This window comes from Chionomys nivalis, chromosome 2 (genome assembly GCF_950005125.1).
Source record: "Chionomys nivalis chromosome 2, mChiNiv1.1, whole genome shotgun sequence".
Classification (NCBI taxonomy): domain Eukaryota; kingdom Metazoa; phylum Chordata; class Mammalia; order Rodentia; family Cricetidae; genus Chionomys; species Chionomys nivalis.
The window spans coordinates 109730849-109752439 of NC_080087.1; the positions used below are offsets into that span (position 1 = coordinate 109730849).

Consider the following 21591-nt stretch of genomic DNA (forward strand, 5'->3'; position numbering starts at 1 on the left):
AATGGGTGCGGAAGGGACATCTTAGGGGTAGCAGAATGGGCACATGAAGGCTGTCTGAGGTTGACAAGGCATTTGGGAAGACAGAACCCAGGGCCGGAGTAGGGATGTATCTTTGGTTCTCATCAGGCAACAGCCCATCCTAAGGCTACTGCATTCTTGCAGCCGTGTCAGTCACTCACTGCAAAGAACCCGCCAGGGCACTCTACAGAATCTTTCTTTGAAGAAGATCACTGTGACCAGATCAGATGAGCCTGTTAATCCTAATGCCACAGGGAACAGCATCGGAGAACAGGGCCTTGGTTGCTTTGGTTTCCATCCTAGATTCTAGTAGTTCTTGAAGTCAATTCATAGGCTAGGTTGTGCCTATGAACACAGGCAAGAGGGTATGGTATGCCAGTGCTCAAGATGCTAAGCAGGTGGCTGGGATCTGGTGTGAAGGGTTCCTATCCTCTGGAAGGTCTGGCTTCACCCATCTCCACGATCCTTCCACAAGCTAGGGTATAGGTTTGAAACTGTAGGTGTAGCGGTGCCTACTCATATCACAGATGCTAACAGAACTACTGGGATACCGGGAGCTCTGGCCTATGGTATACACGAGAGAGAGGTTGTAGCCTCACCTTCCCAGAACCCATGCGCTGGCAGCAGAGAGAAAGGGTGGGGAGGGATGGCCACAGTCACATGCACAGGGTGATTGGCAGCTCCCTGCTGTGCACACTAATTACATTTTTAATCAGCCAGAAGGAGGCTGCAGCATCAATCTGCCACACACGGCTCATGAATCACCCTGGAGCTAGCAGGAAGGTCCTGCACTGGTGACCCCAGCTCAGCTGTGAGGTGGCTCCTGGGGAGCCCCCTTGCCCTGGGTGCACAAGACCACCCTGCTGCCAGGCTTCCCCATGGCATCTACACAGACAGCACTTCACACTTGATTTTATTCCATGACACTGATTTGCTGAAACCCCCCATTTCCTGGGCAGGGAAGGGCAGTGGGTGGCCTGGTCGAAGCAAGGCTGCCTGCCCAGGAAGACTGGGACCTTCTCTGCTCAGGGAAGCACTGGCCAGGCCTCAGCATTCCCTCCCCTGACCCCCAACCACACTGTATCCCTTCCAGTTCATTTAAAAACTGAGTTGCAAAAGTAAAATAAAATTAAAAAATAAGAAATAAAAACAAACCCCTGAGTTGTTAAAAAACCAAATTAAAAATCCCCTTTGGTGTCAAAAGGTCCTATTCCTAAAAGCCAGCAGGGTAGGGCAGGCACAGGCCTGGCTTGGGCTAGCATTCAGTCCTCAGGCTCCTCATCAGACTCCTTCTCCAGGCCCAGGGAACGCTCAGGGCCCGGTCGCTTCAGGATAGCACTGTACTTGAGGGCTGTGGCCTCTGCCTGCAGGACCACATCCACCAGGCTGAAGATGGTGATGACCTGTAGTAGAGCCAGGCACAGGGAGAGGACAGGGTAGGTAAGGACCCGTAATCAAAGCAAGCCAACTGCTGAGGCTCACTTAGCCTCTGCTACCCTCTGTAAATGAGAGTCATAGGGCCTGGGGAGAACCAATGGCCCAGATGGCATCATGCAGGCACCTGGTATTCAGTGAACATTCATGAGGATCAAGAAAACAGGCTTGGTTGGGCCAGTCTTTGGAACAAGATGGATATAAGGTCTATAGCTTTTATAAGCTTCTCAAAGAATTCTGAAAGTTATGTTTGGAGGAGAGGGATGGTTCCTGTCTCTGTCTCTAGTGGGCATTTCCATGTGAGAACCTGGAGTCTAAGTGCAGGGCTTGGGTCTTAGTGTGGGCGCTTGAAACCCCACTGGGGAGCCTACAGTGCTGGGGGAGAAATGAGGGGCAGATGAGGACCTAGGGGCACATGTGGGAGACAGAAAGTGGGCTCAGGGACACAGTAGGGGGCTGACCTGCTGTACTGGCTCCTCTTCAAGATCATCAGGTTCCCAGAGGAGTGTGAGCTCTGGCTTCTTCCCCACCTTCTGAAAGTGGTAGGATCGAAGGGCCAGTGCCTGGGGTATACACATCAGAGCTTCAGGCCATGGGCTTCAGATGCCACCTCTTAACCTCTAATTCACCTGCTTGGGGGTGGCCCTCTCCCCTGACAAATTTCTGACTAGCTGGAGGAAGCTTGTACCCATTGCTCTATTGCTGCTGCCTGTTTGGCTTGAGACATGGGACACCCTACCCAGCTTCAGGAGCCTCTGCCAAGTTACCTTTGCTCTAAGCGACACCTGAAGGTGACCCAGGAACAAGGGGCAATCTAATCTGGGAGGGACCAGTGCTCTAATGGTAACTGTAGGGGAGGGAACAGGTCTGTATAGGCTTGTTCAACTATCTGATGGCTGAGGGCCAGGTCACAGCAGAGCCTGTATTACCATCCTGCTCAGTGACCCACAGGTGCCTGATGTTTCTAGCTGCACTTGGCCCACCCCTGTTCTACTTCCTTTATGAATTGTTATGCCTCTTCCTGTGCAGAGCTCCATACTTCCCCAAGTGCTCTGTATATAGGAGTTCAAAGCCAGGGGAAGGAGCCAGGTGACCACAGAGAAGCTAAAGTGAAACCCCCAGCTGACATTACAGCAGACGCCAAGAGAATTTCAAAGGAACTGTCACCTAGGGAAGAACCCAAGGCAGGCCAGGCCTCTTTCTTCTCTTTAGGTACACAGTGTTCAGAGCAGTCCTGGCCATCCTCTGGCTTCTCCTTCCACATGTCCCTATAAAAACACCTCAGGCCCCACACCCTGCCATCCTGGTTATATTCTGAGTGCCTGGGTCTTTAGGGAAGAATTTAGGCTAACCCTTGACCTGAAGTACTGTCCCAGGCAGGCCTACTTGGGTGTCTGGGTAGGGTCTATCAGACAAACTTGGAGTTAGGGTCCTACCCTCTACTGTCACTGCCAGTAAAGCCCACTGCTGAGGGGGCGAGTTGTGGGTCCTGCATAGCTCATGAACGGGGACAGCAAGGCTCTCAGCTTAGTCTTGCCTTCTAAGCTTGGGAAACTACCATGGGCTGTTCTGGGTCAGGGACATATGGGGTCCCCATCAAGGAAATAGACACAGGCAGGGAAAAGGCAGTGAATCATGTGCTACGCCCTTTAGGGTTTGGTTTGTCCTGCAGGTGCATGCCTCCCACTCCCACCGGGCATACTCACGTTGCAGTAGATGCGCTTCTGCACCCCAAAGCGCAGCACCAGCACATCGAAGGCTTGGTTCAGGACACCCATCACCATGGCTTCAGACTCTAGGGGACCACTCTCCTGTAGAAACAATGCTCCAGTCATGGCGTCCTCCCAGGAAGGGCCTGCACTGTGCTCCATACATGCTCCTGGTGAGTGCATACCTAGGACGGTGGGGGAGGGCGAAGGGGCAGGGATCATGTTGGACAGTTACCTTTACTAGAACAGCGAAGAAGAGGCCAATACTGAGTTCCTGCACACGCTTGGAAGCCATGCGGCGGTCATTGCAGTGGTCGGCTTGCTTTTGTAGGGTATCAGGTTCCACATCTGGCTGCTCACTGTAGCCTGGGGAGGGGGTGATCAGGGTTGTTAGTGAGCAGGCTGAAGAAGGCTGTGTGCTGAGGCAAGGGATCTCGGGAAAATTATGGTCTCAGGCTTTCAGAAAGCCCCACTGCAGCTCCCATCATCCAGGTGTGGGTGGACAGTGTTCAAACTTAGGCTTCTCTGTCCCTTGGGACGTCTATGATCACAGTAATGTGGTCTCTGGTCACTTACTCTGAGAGTGGGTAACTCTTGACTGGCAAAGGTCTTCCCAGGCCAGAGTCGTGTCCCTTACCCAGAGCAGCAGCCAGGAGGCGGTGCACTATGACGTCAGCGAAGCGGCGGATGGGAGAGGTGAAGTGTGTGTAGAGGGGAACGTTGAGAGCATAGTGCCGGAACTGCGCCTGGTCCTGCAGCATCCCAGAGCAGAAGTACAGTGCCATCTGGAGGAAGAGTGGGACTAAGCCTGGATGGGTCTAGTGGGTGCTGAGACCCAAAGCCTGGTCCATGGCAGGGTTGGCACAGACCTCCCCTATAAGCTTTATTTAGGCAGTTGATCAAAGACAGTCAGGCTCTTGGAGCCAGGGCCATTCTACCTAAGGGATCTCAGCAGCTGCCAGGGAGGTCAGTAGTGATTAGACCCCTTTTCCGTCCAGGATACATGTTAGCCAGGCCCAGGGCTGCCAGGCCTCTGACCATGAGACTAGTGCTTGGAATAACCGAGAGAGCTATATCTCTGCTGGGTATGGGGTGTTGGGAGCCCTCAGGATGCTAGGTGGCCTCTGGCCCCGTGGGACTAGCCACCAGGGCATTTGTGCAAGGGTTCCTCTCCACTAAGGCCCATGGCTGCTGAGTCCCTTGCCAGGAATGATGCAGAGGGGTTGCCTGGGGACTGATCCTTAGGATGGATCTGGGCTTCCACCCTGGGTCAGAATGATAGCAGACAGGAAAACATACGGCCATATTGGCCCAGGGCTGTAAACTGTCTTCCGGAGACACAGCTGAAGCTGAGGATGTCACATGTCCCTGGCCAGTATGAGAAGGTGCCAACTCCCATGGGAGTGCAGTCCATAAGGAGCTTCCCAGCCTTGTTGAGCCACCCCCATCTCCTCTGGCCCTGATCTCTGCCCAGTTGATGGTCACACTTGCACACTGGTTCTGCAGTACTCCAGCATATGCCAGCCATAGGACGCAGTTTGTTAGCCTGCCAGCCTGGGTCTGCTTCTGACCAACTGTCCAAGGTGATACACTTGTCTAAAATACATGAGCAAAAAGAGTCGCTAAGCTGTTCTCAGCTTCAGTACAACCTAGACGAAGTCTGGTCTCGGCCTTGCCACAGCCCCTGGATTCTGCAGCTGCTGCCTGGAAGGAAGTTCACTACCTTGAAAGCTCCAGAGTACCTGACCAATGGACAGCCTGCTCTGGTTACTTCATGGACGTAGTCTCCACAGCAAGCCATGCTAATCTTTATGAATCAGTTCCTCAGAAAGGCTGGGGTGAGGAGGAAAGGGGGCTTAGGCTCCTCCTTGGTCAGTATAGCTGTCTCTGGGCAGGGCAACAATAATGGCTTCTCTGCAGTGGCCAGAGATCCCTGGGACAGCTCTGGTGTCCTGCTGCAGCAGTTTTCTTGGGAACCAGGCCTCACTTGCTGTAGCTGTGCCCCTGGCCTGTCCCATCACTGGGTCACTCCTTGCCCCTGGAATCCTGGAGGGCAGAAGCATCCCACACAGCACAGCCTAAGGTCTTTGAGGCTTCTGGTGAGCACAGCAAGGTGTTCAGCCTCTCTGCTGTCAGCACTGCCTAGGGTAAGGGTGGTGAACAGACACTGGAGATTGGGAGCAGGGAACAGGCAGTCAGGCCCCCAAAGGCCCTGATAGCGCCATCATAGTAGAGCCAAGAGTTATCAGGAAATAAATCAGCTGTGGCTGGCTGAGGCCACCTGACTCTCATGAACAGATTGGATGTGCCAAGAGTGACTGACCCTTGAAAAATGGCCTGCCACTGCCCTGGCAGGTGTGGGGGCCCACAGCTGACCCCATTAATACCCATAACTCCCTGAGACCTGCCAATCTACTGAGATGGTTCCCATCCCCAGAATGCTTAGGTCCGGCAGGAACTGCAGAATAGTAACAGGCTGCTAAGAGTCAGCCCATCTGTCTAGCTCATGGCTGTCACCTGCCTGGGAACATGGGCCCAAGCTCCTAACGAACTGATTCTCCTGGTCAGACTTTGCAGCTGCAATAAAGGTGGGGGCTTTTTCTTGCCTGGGGTCTCTAGTAATCATAGTCCAGAGCAGCCCTTGAGGGCTGGAGCACGCTTTTGCACACACACAAGATTCTTCTTGAGCCCAGGGCTTGCCTGTCCCAGGTGTGACTGCGCATCCCTTGCCTTATAGTGTTCCTTAGCAGCTCCTCTCTATCCAGCAAGCCCCAGAGCAGAGCAAGACAGTGGTGGGTTATATACACATGGTGCTTGCTAGTCAGAGTTACAGGTACTTCTGGAATCAAGGACAGGTGTGGCCTCTCCTTACCTGCATGGGCCGGGAGTACATGTTGGTGAGCACCTCTTTCCGGGCCAGAGAGTACTTGTCGTCTCCAAATGTTCTGGTCAGGCTTTTCTAGAAGTAAACCCCAGAAACCTCTATAAGATATGGCCAGGTTTGGGAAGAGGTAGGAGGATTCACCTGCTAATCATCTGATCCTAAGTTTGGGGAGGGTAAAGAGGGGTCCTAGGTTATGGGCCCAGCCTTGGGTTGATGACTACCTGTAGGGCACCAGAGAAGTGGTTCATAGCCTGTAGCACACAATGGGCCTAAGATCTTTGACTAGAGTAATCCTCTGCCCCTCCACCCAACCCCAACCTTGAAACACGGGTGGGAAGTCTCCTTTTTGTGGGATGAGCCAGGACACTGGTTCTGCAACCCCCTACAGCTAAGCTCCAAGAAGGGGCACTTGAGGCGACTTCCTCTAAGAAAGAGTCCTTGTTTCCAGTCAGTCCAGCACAACAAGGACTAATCCTTGGTATAGGACATGCCAGTAGCTACATATATATATGAGATAGATAGATATATATAGAGAGAGCTTTTCTTACAAGTGAGCCTGGAGGAAGCCCTGCCACTCTCCACCAGAGATCTTTACTCTGCACCATCTCTGGACCAGGAATGACCTGAGAGCATCTGCCTTTCAATGGGAAATGAGTAGCCTCCCTTGGTCCAGACCAGATAACAGAGCTTTTCCCTAGCTGGGGCCATCCTCCCCACTGTAGAGGAGACCTGGCTGAATAGGGACTACATAAGGCATAGAAGTCACCGCAAGCCCAACTTTCAGGCTTTCATCTCTTTTCTACAAGCAAGACTTCCCATTACCTGCCCACCAGAACTCACATTGAGGGCCCCTGCAGAGCTGACATCCATGGACAGTCCCATCTGGTCACAGAACTCCACCAGGTCACTGAGCATCTTTGTTTGTGGTGGAGGGTGCCGGCGCAGCAGGGCCTGCTCCGGGAAGATGCTGAAGATCTTGTGGGCCACTGCCATGTTGGCCAGGAGCATGAATTCCTCTACAAGCCTGTGGGGGAGGGGTAGTCACTAGAGGGACCCTGGAGGCAGGTAATACTGTCCCTGTCCCAAGATCTCTGCTCAGCTGGTTCTCTTACACCTTAGTTCCCAGTGTAAGAACCTTCCTGTGACCTGCTCAAACTGTTCTTTCTAGTTCTTTATCTTTCATCTCCGTGCTCTGGTTCTCCCACAGTCAACCTGTCAATAATGATTTTCTCTTCTGTCTGTGAATGTGTGTGTGGTCACCTTGCTCTATGGTAGTACTCCTGGGGAACAGAGACAAAAATGTCTCATTTCCCATTGAAGGGCAGATGCTCTCAGGTCATACCTGAGTCCTGGTCCATCTCTGGTGGAAAGAGTGGCCGGGCTTCCTCCAGGCTCTCATTCTAATTGTCCTTCACTTCAGTGTAATTAGAAACACTGTTAAGTACACGCGGATAAAGCTCTGAACAGCAAGATGAAAACATGTCGAGGCCCTCGTGGGGAGAAGCAGGGACTGGTGGAAGATGAAGGAAGTGTGCAAAGAGCAGAAGCCAGGCAAGGTAGGGGTTAGCATCAACCAGCCCTGAGGTCAGCTACCTGGATTCCAATCCTGGGCAGGTCACATGCTGATCTCCCCTGACAGTTGGGGCTCAGGTAAGTGGATTGACCATGACGCTTTTCAGGAAGGGAGTGTGTATCCTACTGTACTTTGGATGTCCTGAGTGGAAAGCCTTGCTCCCTGGAAAGCAGGGGCCATTAGAGACCCTTTTCCACTTAGAGGAAACACCGCAAGCTGTATATGTCAAGACTTGGGATTCTCCCTCAGAGGCAACTCTGGGTTTGGCAGTGTCTAAGGAAGCCTGGGATAAAGTTCTCTATTAGAGGTTGAGTACTGTTGCTTGGTCATACCTGTCATCTAAACAGGCTCTTAGGAGGAGTGTCAGACATAGCAAGGGAGAATCCCTCCTAAGCCCCGACTAGACCTGCTATGAAGAGTCATGCCTCAGGGAGTTTTTCCTACAGCAAGGAATAGGCAAGTACCTCAGCAGTATAGGCCCCACCAGGTGGGGCCTGGGCATGCCTGGCTTCTGTCATAGGTTCCTGGGCACACCTCTGTCATGGGGACCTTAGCTGACTCTTTCACTATGCAGGAGACCCAGCTCAAGAAAAGAAGCCTTTGTGTTGCCCACTAGTTGGTAGCCAGAGCTCTTGAGGCAGTCATTCTGTGTCCCAGTATCCAATCTGTCCTTGTGCTTATTAGTGTCTGTCAATCACCATCTCTGACTCCCAAGTCCCCGAGACGCAGTGTGAATGCTGCTTCTGCCATACTCTGCTGGAGCTCTCAGTGAATCACAAGAGCTCTCCCAATCTCCCCTCCCAAAGTGATCACAGGCAGGAGGCAGAGGGAACATGTTCTGGGTTGTATACAGACAGGAATATCAGCTGCCCAAGACACAGTGGTGCCTTCCCTTCTTCCTATCCACCATACAAATGACTAACACATCTGATAATCCTTCTCCCTGCCTCAGCCTCCAGAGTGCTGGGATGCTTTGTCTGTTCCTGCTCTGGCTGTTACCCAGATGCTCCCATGTTTGTGAATTTGTCTATTCAACAGGTATTGCTATGGGGAGGGGGGCAGACATGTGTCCAGATTTTTTTCTCTTCATGCAGTCCCAGAATCCTGTGGACCAGGGCTGAGCCAGGACTGCAGTTTATAAGTGAAGCCAGCAGGTGGCAGCAGGGCCCCACACCAGGGCTGTGAGGACTTGGCTGGCAGGCAGGATCAGGAGCAGGGCTGGGCTAGTGGTTCAGATGGGACCCTCCTTGCCTCAACCTACAGGTCAGAGAATATCTTGGGATGAACCAGACTCCTGCTCCAAAGGAGCTCCTCTGCTTTGCTACTCACGAGCTCATGTAGGGACAAGAACAAAAACACAGAGAAGGTTTGGGGTGATAGAGGGGTCACTATGGGAAACAGGCACTAACAGACTTCAGGCAAGCTGCTTCTCCGGGGACCATAACCCTACTACTTATTTTCCATGGACATCCGCACAATACCATAGGCTACCCCAAGGCCTTGAGAAGAGAAGCGCATGGATAACCCTGATCACAGTCCGGTGTGGCTCTGGATGCATAGGCTGGCCTTGCTCAGGTGCCTTGGTACCTGTGGATTCCATTTCCATTAGCGGTCCTTATCCATCTGTCCATCTTCTCTCTCTCCATCCATCTATCCTTCCCTTACTCTCTCCCTTCGAGCTAAGACATAAGCCTGTGGACCCTCCACAACAATTTAACAAGATCAAAGCACAAACCTAAATAAACACTGTCACCGAACAGGAGGATGGCACAGCAGTAAGTTCCCATTTCTAGGTGCTAATAAGGCTCATTACTGTTACAGGGCGGCTGTGGGAGCCATTTCCCCACACCTTGCCCTTAAAATCTTCCCACACCTGCAAGTGAAAGGGGAAGGGGCAAGCCTGTGTACACCACAAAGGGCTTGGCAGATGCTCTGGACTTGGAGCCCCACGACTCCCAGGAGCCCCAAGAGCCCCAAGAGCTGTAAGATGGCCCCCAGTGGAACTCCGGAACTGTCAGGTTGAGACATGGTAAAGCCACTAGCAGCCAGAGCTCCACTGAGCTCAAGATTTCCTGTGGGGTCATTAATCCCATGGAGGAGTGCACAGAGATCCTTTGCTCTTACCCAGGGCTAGTAAAGGGCCCTTTTTGCTGGCACCTGTCTATCCCGGGCAGTTCTCACTGTGAACAGCAGAGGGCCCCCAGAATCTTCCATTCCAGGTCCTGGGACGTGGCAGGAGCCGCTTAGAACCCAAGAACTTCTGGGCAAGAACAACCCCAGAATTCACAAATTGTGGCTCTGTGGCCCAATGTCGGGGGAAGGGGGAGGTCTCTGGAGTCCCAGTGGCTGTTTCTTTCTTAGCCAAACCCTCTGTGATAAGGGTTCTGTGCAAACAAGGGTGCCATGGTGGCCTCTGACCAGTAAGCTCGCAGCCATTTGACCCATTCTCTCTTGTGGGGAAGGGGCGATGCTGCATAGATGAGCTCACAGCCAAACTCAAACGATACCCTATACTATCCCAGGGCAGATGAAGCAGGCTGGAGTACATTAGGATATGGGACTGGGAAAGTGGCTGAGAGCTGTCTGGGTTGCCATGACTTAGGCTTTCCTTCTGGTCCGGGCACCTGCCTTCAGTCTTAGGACACCTCCTCCCCCAGTGACAGCATTGCATAGGCATGAGATCACTCAGCCCCACTGGGGATGGGGAGCTGGAGCCCAGCAACTGCCTGACAACTGCTCTAAATAGGGGCTCAGGAATGGCTGCCAGCCAGGATCACCTTCCAGAACAGCAAGCCAAGCCTTCAGAGATGGGGCCTCAGTCCCAGGCTTGGCATCTGCTGAGCATCTGGAGCCCTGAGCCACTAGGGCCCCATAACTCTGGAGGTCTTGGGTGGGATTGTGCTGTGACAGAGCTGTCAACCAGGACGGCAGGGTGAAAGCTCGCAGTCCTCACTCACAGCATCCCCTACCTGTTGTCAGGGCTTGCAAGACCTGGTGAGAGAAGGGGCAGGTTTGCAGTTTCTCACCAGTTGTTCTCAGGGAACAACTGAGCCAGCGTTTCATCTCATAGCAAGCAACAACCAACCTATGTATAAGCACACACCACAGATACACATTCATATAATAGAAAGAATTTCACCCAGAACTATACTAATACCACTTAAAGAGAAAGGCAACTCATGCATACAAATGTGCATGAGCTGCCAGGGCTTGCTTTGTTCATTTTTTATTCTCTGCATCTTCACCTTAGGAAGTGAGTGTGCTCAGCGAACATCTTATGAGAGACAGCTGCTGGAGGCAGCACCCCACCATCTGAGGACCTGAACTGGGACATGTTTGTTTGTGTCCTAAATGTGCTTATTATTTACAGTTTACTTATAAAAGTTTGTTCGCTTGTTTGTTTGAGATAGGGCCTTTTCTATGTAGCCCAGTCTGGCTTGAGACTTGAGATCCTCAGCCTCAGCCTCCTGAAGACTGAGATTATCAGTGTGAATCACCATGCTTGACAGAGATCCGAGAGCGGTTAGGTGAGAAGCAGGCCTCTGAGGAAGGTGGGCATGCCAACCAAACAGATGCAGTGTATTAAGTGCCTGGTCTTAAATAAGAGCTAAACAGACTATGGTAATGTGTACCCTGGCCTAGACCTTGCTCCTCTTGTCTGGGCACCTGCCCTGTTATAATCTTCCTTTTCCTAGAGCAGCAGGGTATATAAGACTGTGTCAAGGGTTCCAACCCTAGGATTTGGGATAGATTTCCAGAAGTTTCCCCAGTTCTTCCACCACAATGTCATCACCTTTGTCCTGATTTTCATCTCCTGCTGCTCTGCTGCCTTCACACCAAACTGCATCACCTCTTTCCTGCTCCACCTGCTCTAGCCCTCGTCATCTTTTGAGGCCCTTTTGGCTTCTGTCCTTTTGTATCTGTTCACAGCCCAGAGTCCACTCTCTTCTCACTTCTTTTCTTTGGATATCATTCAGTCTGGAAGATGATGTAGGGAACTCTCTCTCAGCATCCCCTTGATCCCCAATCATAGCACCTGGTCTTCAGGACTGTGATGGCCTTCTGGTCCTAGGTTATATCTCATGGTGCATGCTCTAGTCCCAGGGTGGATCCCACCGCTCAACAACATGCACAGAGGTGAAGGGCTCCCAGGACAAATCACATCCGGCTCCCGCTCAGAAGGTAGGACTGCTGGGTCCCTGCTCTTTCTGTTTAGTTTCCAGGAGCTTCTGACTCCAAATACTTTCTGCCAGCCATGCTGATAACTTGGAGCCACCAAGTCTCCTAATTGTTCATTTACATCCCTACCGCATCTATTGAGTACCATTTTCCTAATATCCAGCAGCAGAGTTATTCACAACACCAGTGGCTGGTAGGCCTCAGCCTTCAGGGCTAGCTGTCCCTTTGTTGGATTACTTTCCCCCATTTCTAGCTGTGGCCTCACTCTGCCCTGGGTGCCACTTCTCCTATGGCCTGAGGATGCTCTTCTCTTTCTGGGTGGGAGGAGCAATGTGCGAATAGGCAAGTGATCTGTTCCAACTCCTACACTCCCTAAGCAGCAGTCTGTGCTCCTGGGGACAGCTGCCTCGGTGATTTGCCTCAATCCACCCCTAAGATACTCCTATAGGGAGGTATGCTCACAAGCAGGATTAATTCCAAAGGATGTCAAGGAACCAAGAATGAAACATAAAAAGCTCAATGTGGAAAGTAAGGAATCAAGTCGAGAGGCCTGGACCCCACCTGGGAGCTGGAAGGCTGCTGAACAAGGAAGACGTTTCATTAAGAATGTGGCGATGTCTGGAGGTGGGGAAGAGAACCAGGGCCAATTAGGGTGAGGGCTGAGGAGTTCATGGCTGGTAGACAGCAGCCACAGCAGTAATGGGGCAGCACAGGTGAGCAAGGTGTGTGCACGGACCCTCAGGATGCCAGGGCAGAGGGTGGAGGTGGTCAACTGAGTCAGAGGGATGTGGACGAGCTGCAGCAGGCTGCCCCTGGTGAAAGGGCCCCTGGGGCTGATAGTAGATGCAAGCCAGCAGCATGGCAGGCCTGGGGAAAACTGAAAAGCATGGTAGGGGTGACAGGTCAGCTACAGATGATGCTCCATTCAGTGACGGCGAGAATCAGTGTCAGAAGGAAGGGAGCCGGGGAGGGCCTTCTGACTATTTTCAGATGAGCTGAAAGTATTCTCTGAGGCAGGGGCTCATGCTCTGAGACAGCCTGAAGGAAACCAGCCAAAAGGCCAAGAAGAGGAGGTGGAAGGAAAGTCACTGTCTCATATCTGATTCTAGAGAAGGTGAGTTCCCAAGTCAGTGCAGAAGAAGGGTCTACAGCTTCCGTCCTGACCATGCTCCCTGTAGCAAGGCTGACCCATGGCAGCTAATGCTGTTGCCTTATAGACCCTAGAGGTCACAGGTCACTTCTGACACCATGCTGTAGCTGTCAGAAAGAGAGGACCCGTGCTCAATCTCACAGCCGGTCAGGGACAGAGAAGCTAGATGTTACATTCCCCAGGCTCCTCATTCAGCACTGAGCTGGAGAGCAGACAGGTGGCCCCAGAGCACTGTCAAGCCCACTGGACAGTGGAGAGAAGAGGCTGGCCCTAACCTTGGGTCTCTCCTCAGGCGGGAATGAAGTGCTGCGGGCAGGCCCTGTCCAGACCCAGCCTCCTCAGGCCTTGCCTTCATATTTTCTAGCCCTCTGCACCTGGCCTCTCAATACTGCCTGGCAAGGGAGGTGGGGCCTATGAGTTATTCTACCCTCAGATCCAATTTACCTGCTAGCCCAGAGAAACCCATCGCACCCTTTTCATACCCAGAACACTGGCAAAGTGGCTTCAGAAGTGGTCTGGAGCTGAGCTGGGATTGAAGCCTACAAGGCCAGAGCTGAGGGGCTGGCTGCTGCTGAAACCTGAAACTGCGTCCATTTTCAAAGACCAAAACCAAGTGTGAGACAGGAAGAGCCTCTCTGCCCTCAGCCACCAGGGCACTTGTCAGACTCTGTGGGAATCTCATGCTAATGGAATTAGGCCACTCACAGAGATTGTTCAATTAGCTCTTGGTGAAACTGCTAACTTGGAAATTTGATAAGAATTGCTCCCAGCCACTTTCAAATTCATTTCTTCTGAAAACCACATGGGCACATCTTCACTGTGGGTTAAAGAGCCCTTGGGCTCCTTAGTAGCTGTGAAGGCAGCTGCTGGGCTCTCACAGGAGCTGTGTGCTGGAGCATGGCCCCTTCTCTACAGCTGAGCAACCCAAGGTGGGGAGGCAGCAGCCGCCCTCACAGGAGACCTGCTGCTCTCTCAGCGGCCCCAAATTGAGTGTAGTGTGGTGGAAAACGGCAAGGGAATGGGGCGTGATGGGAAGTCAGTGGTCCGATCAGCACTACACTGAGGGTTGCTGGGGGTGGGAGGCTTTAGAGGTCTTTGTTGCAGTTCCCTTTGAGGCCAGGCCAGGGTGGAGCTGGTGGCTAGGAAGCTGGAAAGTGGAGGCGTTGGGGAGGGGGAGCTGTAGTCCAAGCTGCAGGGGATGGGGAGGGGCACCTGGGGAGAAGAGGCAGCAGTAATTTGACAAGGCGCCCACCATGGCTGCACCACAGGGCCACCCCACGTCACAACTAGAGCCTCTAGTTGACCCCTTTCCTTCTGGGCTCCCTGCAACCTGCTCAACGTTTGGATGTTCCCGTGAAACCACAGGGAAATGAATGGGGCCTAGTTCACAGGCATGGAAAACCCCAGAGGAGCATGCCTCTGGAGCCAGACATAACAGGCCTTGTGGGTGAGGCCAGAGCCAGGTTTTCTAGTCTGTAGGGCTGAATCTACTCCAAGCCTTTCTATAGGTTCAGCAGGCGGAGCCCTACTGCAGTGAGGCACGTTTGAGCCATGTTTTTCTAGTTCAAAAGGAAGTCTCCAGAGGCTAGACAGCCAAGTGTAGCCCTGTGGCCCTGCCAAAGGGAGGCCCAGTGGCTGCGGTAGGGAGGGGGAAGGGATTGCTCCCAGCCAGTTGACAGCACTGAAAGCCCTTTGTCAGCATAAAGCTAACCACGAAGACTTGCTCTTCCCAAAGCTCAGCTCCCTGCACAGAGGCACGGGGCAGGCCTGCACGTGGGCAGCAGCTCTGGCCCCTAAGCAGAACCAGGCAGCAGTTTGAGCCGTGTGGCCTTGTAGCAAGGGGTAATTGGGCCTCGCTGGCTCCTTTATGATGTTGACACAAACTCCTTTCTCCAGTTCCACTGGAGCTGGACCCACTGGCTAGAGGAGGTGTGGCCAAGGCACACAGAAGCACACCACCTCAAGAAGCCACTGCCTGCCCGCAACAGCTCTATGGCCCTGTTCAGACTCCTAGCCAAGGCCGGGGCTCCCTCTCACGCTCAAGTAGAGGAGGCTGGCTCTGTAGACCTGTAACAAGAACAGAACTTGGACAAGCTCAGGGGAACCAACTGAGTCACCCCTAACTTTGGGAGGGATCAACTTTGGTTCTAAAGCTAATATTTGGGTACTAAGCTGTTCAAGTGTTTTAAACACAACATTCTCTCATATATACATACACACAACTACAAAAGACAGCTAGATAGGAGAGAGGAGGAGCCAGGTACTCCTGGGAACTCAGGCTGCTCTGCTTTATTGAAAGTATGTTTTACTTGCCTCTAAGAAAGTGCTCTTGTCTGGGCTGCTGGGGAGTGGGCCCCATTTTCCAAGGCCACCCTGGAGTGATGAAGGCACTAATGGTGGGAAGGAAAAAAGAATATGGACAAGCTCTTTGTGTGTTTTGTCATCTACCCCTGTGAACCCTTCCCCAGGAAGATACCGTAGGTCTTAATGTTCACAGGGGGCTATTGAGTCTCAGAGGCTACAGAGGATGACTAGCTTCCAGATTGTGGCAGGGCCCAGATCTGGGGAGCCACCAACACCTGCAGCTTTGACTTCACCAGATTTGTAGGAGTCGGGGTGGCTGTGCTAAGTGGGAGGAGGTAGAGAAACAAGTGATTCCCTTTGGAGAGCCCTGCTCTGGGATGATGCATGTGATTCAAATGCTTGAAGGGCTTCTGTTCCCTAAAGAACTTCAGGCCTCACTTAGCCGAGACTCTCAAACCCTTTATATGGGATGTTACCCTTTCCTCCCCTGGTACCAGGCAGGCTTGTCTATCAGTTTTCCTAGGCAGCCCGTTCCCATAACAAGTCAGAGGCACAGAACAGCAAGATTTGCATGGTGGGGCCACCCCATGGGTCTGGGTTGCAACATTGTTTGGCTCCACCCAATGAAGAGGACACACTGGAAGTAACTGAGTGTCCCTTCTGAAGTGTAGGCAATCTCTGTCTGGGCAATACAAGACCAGGCCTGCAGAGGCTGTGGGAGGAACCTGAGTATGCCTTTAGGGAGGGACATTAGTGCTGGGAATAACGTTCAGCTCTGAAGGGAGCTCTGGATCCTGATCTGCCTCACTCCCCTTCCCACGATGCACACCGCACCTGCAATAGCCCTAGAACCAAGCATGGCCCGATTTCTATCTGCTCACTTGAGGCTCTGGAGAAGACCAGAACAGAAGGAAGAAGCAGACAGGCTGAATCCTGGCGTAGGGACATAGTCAGGGCCGTCTGAGTTGTCAAGTCACTGGTGTGGAACTGCCTAGAGCCTGGTCACAGGCTTCAGTCTTTGGAGGGTACAACGGAGATGATCCTTCTCACTTTCTCATCCTCTCTGGCTTTGTCGACATTGAAGGTTATATCTAAGTAAGCCATAGTTCTATCACACATGGTGGGGGAGAGATTAGAATAAGCTTCCTAGAAAGAGTAGCACTTGTGAGACCATTAGGGAATCACCAGCCCATCTTTTTCACCGGAAGTCTAAGGCACAGCTGAGGGGCATCCCAGAGCCAGAGCTAGACACACTTAGGTTGGAGCGAGGCTTACGGTTGAGGATACATGTATCCTTGCTTTGCTCCAACCCTATCAGTTCATGGACAAGCTGTGGTCAGACCCATTCTCAGTGATGCCCTCGTAAGTTTGCTCACTCAGCTGGTCTCTACGGCAGTCCTGGATGGGCCTCTCCACTTGTCTTCTCTGCCCTCCTCTGCCTTCTTCTGCCATCACAGCTACCCTGAACCACTAATATTGCTGCCTTATTTCCTAGTACCTTGAACAGTGTCTAGGACATAGTACACAGCCACTAAATCTTTTTAATAACAGCAGCAACAATAATAACAATAATTATTATTCCTATGCCCATTGAGTTAACAAGACCAGAAACCTGCTGCTGCCATTGGGCTCCTAGGAAGTAAAGCTCCCATCTACATGGGGCCACTCACTCCACAGCCTCCACACCTATCACCACCATTCTTACAAGTACTTCCTGTTCAGGTCAGCCCACAATGGAAGCTAAGTCAGTGCTCTTCAGAGACCCATCCTATAGCCAGACAGATGCAGAAATCACCAAGACCCTATATGCAGATTGTATTACACACCAGATAGTTCTGTCCTCATGGCTAAACTTAGAAAAATGGCTCCTATGAAATGCCCCAGAATGCAGAGCCCTGGGAAATTCTATCACGCACCTCACAAATTAGAAGACTAATAATTATGCATGTTGTAACCCCAGTGTAAACTTCATTCCTTTGCTTGCCCAGAAACCTTTACTGGACACCTGCTAGAGTCAAGCACTATGCAGAGTATGGAACTAAGAGAGCCCACAGAGACAGGTATGTAAAGCAGTATTCATGACAAATACCCAAGGAAAAAAGACATGGTAAAAGAAATATGCTTGGGCTCACAGGTATGAGTTCATGGTCTGTTGGCCTGCAGAGAGACTGAGCAGGATGATGGGAACATGAGCAGAGCAGGATAGCCCACCTAGCTGTGGCCAGGAGGAAGGAGCCAAAGGCAAGGTACAGACCACAAGAATCCCCATCCTTTGGGCCTAGTTCCTCCTAAAGACTCTGCCACCTTCCAAAACAGTCACCAGAGAGGGACCAAGCCTTCAACTCATGAACCTATGGGCTGTTTTATATTTACACCACATAGGGTGACAAAGGAATTAGGAACCAGGCTCCCAGAGACATCCAGCAGAGGAAGGAAAGGACATGTACTGCCTCTCTCAGCTGGGGTCTCTTTTGAGAAGCAAGTGCTCTGTGAGCAGGTGGCAGGATAGGCTTCTGTATTTTGACATGGAGAGGACAAATCAGGTGCTTTGGTGCTGCCCGATGGAAAGGGGGAACCACTTGTGCGTGTGTGTCTGGTGTGGTACAGGCACATGTCAGGGAAGCCCAGAACTCGCAGGATGGGAACACATCCATTTAAAGCACTCTGAACCCAGTTCATAAAACCATGGGTCAATATTTTTAAAGTCATATAACTAATGAGCTCTGCCAGACTCAACAGACCGCATCCCAGTGGGTGATAAGACAAGTGTTAGCTTAGAGGAAACAGCCCAGGCGGGAAGAGGCTTTTCTTAATCTGTTGGGTTTCGTGTTTATAGCAGAGCAGCTGCCCTTGGACAAGAGTATTCATTGATCAGGTCACCCACAAAGGAGGCTTAGTTACCATGCTCACCCTGTTTGGGTTTAAGCAATAACTGTCTACAGACAAGAAAAAATTCAATCATGGCAAGTTCAGTAGGTCCCATCAGGCCAGCAAAAGCTGCCTCAGATTCTCACTTCCAAGTATTATTGTTCTCACTGACTCTCCACTATCTTGAGGTGAAAATAAAATGTGTAGAAACATAAGGTGTTGGTCCTTTATAAACAAAGCAAATAATAACCGCTAAGAATTATTTAAAGCGTGAATGTGTATACCTGTAACACCAACACTCAGGAGACTAGAACAAAAGGTTTGCCACAGGCTTGAAGCTAACTTGATCTATGGATCATAGCAAGTTCCAGGCAATCTGGGCTACATGGTAAGACTATCTAAATAGTAATAATAATGATGATGATGATGAATCTCAGGTGGCCTATTTAATTGATCATCTCACTCCCAAGTTATTTTCAGGGAGGAGAAGATGACTCCTCAGTTCTTATTGGGTCGAGCACACTGCTAAATATTCCATAAATATGATTAGTAGTATAGGTTGACAATCCCTTATTTGAAATGCTGAGACCAGAAGTGCATCAGATTTCATTTTTTTAAATTTGGAAATTTTCGCATAGACTCCCTAATACAATAAAATTTGAAATGCCCTAAAATCTAGAACTTGAAGCTAATAAAGAATTTGGTTTTGGATTTTGTAGATCAGGAATTCTCAAGCTACATTATGAAAACCTCCTACAGTAGACAAAGGAGACACGAGTCTGGTGATTTGGCATGTAAAGGATGTAGGACACAGGGGGAAGTAAGCCATGCTTGCACCAGGAGAGGTGTCCACCAGGTGTCTGCTGCTGAACGTCTCCAGTGTGCCAGCCAGGCTGGAGAGAATGTAATTGCTGCTGGGCACAGGGAGTCAGATCACCTGCTCATCACCTTCTATCAGAACTTCATCCATCATAAATTGGTGCTGTGGAACAATGGTCTACACCCTGTCCCTTATATTTTAAATAAATGCTGATTGGCCAGTAGCCAGGTAGGAAGTAGAGGCAGGGCAATGAGAATTCTGGGAAGAGGGAAACACAGTCTGCAGTCATGACCCAGCCTCGGAAGAAGCAAGATGTGACTGCCTCACCAAAAAAGGTACCAAGTCATGTGGCTAACTTAGACAAGAATTATGGGCTAATGTAAGAAGATACAAGAATTAATTAATAAGAAGCCTGAGCTAATGGGTCAATTCGTTTATAATTAATGTAGACCTCTGTGTGATTTCTTTGGGACTTAATGACTGCGGGAGCCAGGCAGGACGTGGTGGGACAGAAACCTCAGTCAACAAACCGGCTTTTTCCTCAGCAGCCTCTGGCTGGGCCCCAAGCCCATTCCCAGCACTGGGAATCAGAATCTTGAGAAAATCCAGCAAAGCCTTTTAATATGCACTCTCCATCTCACAGTGAAAAGCATTCACATTCCAGAGTTGCACAGGCAGAGGCAAGAACTTCCTTCTTGCAGTACTCAGCAGGGGACTAGCAGTTCTGAGACAAGAGGGTTATGCTAACAATTGGAGTCAAGTTGGATGACATCAGCACTGGAAAAATACACCAAGAAAAGTCAGAGGGAGTGAAAAGGGCATTCTGCTTCATGAACAGAACAGTGATGAATGGCATTTCTTACACAAAACATGGTGACCACCTGACTAGTCTAACTATACCGAAAGATAGAGGACATCCACTAGCTTAAAGAGGGCAGTTAAAAAAAAAAAAAAGAGGGCAGTTCCACAAGCTCCAGGGAAGAAAGTGCTTCTTGATGGGATGGGATGGGATGGGACGGGACGGGACTGGATGGGACAGATGGGATGGGACAGGATGGTAAATTGCCATGCAGTAGTTGAGTCAAATTGAGTCAATTTAGCTTAGTTGGTAGATGTGGAACAGAAACATGCAGAGTCTCAGGGAGTAAAAGGTGGTGCAGAACCAGGAGATGAACATCAAACATAGCTCTGGGAAACACCATGCTATGTGTTTGTAGGGAACAGGTACTTGGCTGTGTGAAACATCCAGGGTAACCTTGGCTCTGCATATAACCTACTATAACCTTTTCCCATCTGGGATGGCAATTCTAACACTTGTCCCACAAGGCTTAGTGCTCACAGCTACCACAGAGACAGTGGTGAGGTGACAGACAACTGGTCTGACATCAGGGCAGAGACAAAGACATATGGGGCAGGGCTTCAGTGAAGTCAAGTGAGAATCCTGCAAACCTATGTATGGTCGCTGACTGCAGGGCAAAGGCTGTCAAGAGTGCGCAGACCCTACAGAAAGCATGTTCAGCTGGGCACCGCTGCAGTCAAGTAATCTTAGTTACTTGGAGGCTAAGGCAGAAGAATCTCAAGGTCAGGCCAGCTTGGGAAATTTGGAAAGTCCTTGTCTCAAAACAGGAACTTAAAAATATCTAAGGATGTAGTTCATGGTGGAGCACTCCTGGTGTGTATGAAGTTCTCAGATCAATCTCCAGCACTGTGTACACAGTCTAATGCAACAACCTCCCTACTTTGTGAGGGGAAAGAGGTTGGTTTTTCAAGAGAGGGTTCTCTGTAACTTTGGAGTCAGTCCTGGAACTTGCTCTGTAGCTCCAGGCTGGCCTCAAACTCACAGAGATCTGCCTGTCTCTGTCTCCTGAGTACTGGGATTAAAGGTATGTGTCACCACCACCTGGCAACCTCTCGAACTTTTTACATGCTAACACAACTCTGCTATATCTAGCTGGCACCATTAAAAGTATAGTTTATGCATTAAAGGACAAAGTTTTGATGCTTCAAAGACTACACCCTCTTCCTGGTGAAAATAAGGGGCTACGGAACAATTGTATCCCTATATTCTAAACAGCTCAAACACTACACAGCTGTGTCAGCAACACAGCTAAAGTCAGATATCCAGAAGATTGTCAAGGTGTCCTGTGTGAAGAAACTGGGGACAAGAAGGGCAGACAGTGTGATGTTACAGTTTTTGAGACAGAAGCTGTAGCAGGGCAAGTGGAGCACCTCTACCCTGAGGATTGACTATAGAATCAGATCATTCTAGACAATCTTCAGGTCTGTGGTGGTGAGAGCAGTCTCCACACCTAGGGTTCAGTCATATCTGATCTGCTCACTCAGAACAGTCCCCCCTCAGTGTGGTGCTGCTCCCAATTGGTCAACCTCTAGCTTGCTCACTTTGGAGCCTGGCCCAGTAGTACTTGAAGTAGGGTGGGTCACCTGAGGATGCCCAGTGAGGTAGGGCTACAAGTCAGTGGGGTGACCTGTGTTTTATACCTCAGCCAGGCTTTGCTGGTTTGGGTTATTTACTCCTACTTAAGTCAGTGGGCACAGTTTGAGTCACTCTGTAAGCTCCCTTCCCAATTGAGTGCCCACAACAAGAAGATGTACCCTCAGAACAGTTAACATATCCCCTTCCCTTCCAAAGAG

The 21591-nt window shown here is 50.9% G+C and overlaps 1 protein-coding gene across 3 annotated transcripts in view; it reads right to left on the minus strand.

Moving 5' to 3' along the window:
- Positions 1 to 920: 920 nt before the first annotated feature.
- The window catches only part of Dis3l2 (DIS3 like 3'-5' exoribonuclease 2), a 381117-nt gene continuing 360446 nt past the window's right edge, over positions 921 to 21591 (minus strand). For all 3 annotated transcript variants that reach the window (XM_057762692.1, XM_057762690.1, XM_057762691.1), the window contains 7 exons: positions 6886 to 7069; positions 6034 to 6120; positions 3799 to 3946; positions 3397 to 3527; positions 3159 to 3263; positions 1914 to 2015; positions 921 to 1421 (listed from right to left, as the gene is read on the minus strand). In XM_057762692.1, coding sequence (XP_057618675.1) covers positions 1281 to 1421; positions 1914 to 2015; positions 3159 to 3263; positions 3397 to 3527; positions 3799 to 3946; positions 6034 to 6120; positions 6886 to 7069 — 898 coding nt within the window. In that variant the 3' untranslated portion in view covers positions 921 to 1280. The remainder of the gene's footprint in view (positions 1422 to 1913; positions 2016 to 3158; positions 3264 to 3396; positions 3528 to 3798; positions 3947 to 6033; positions 6121 to 6885; positions 7070 to 21591) is intronic.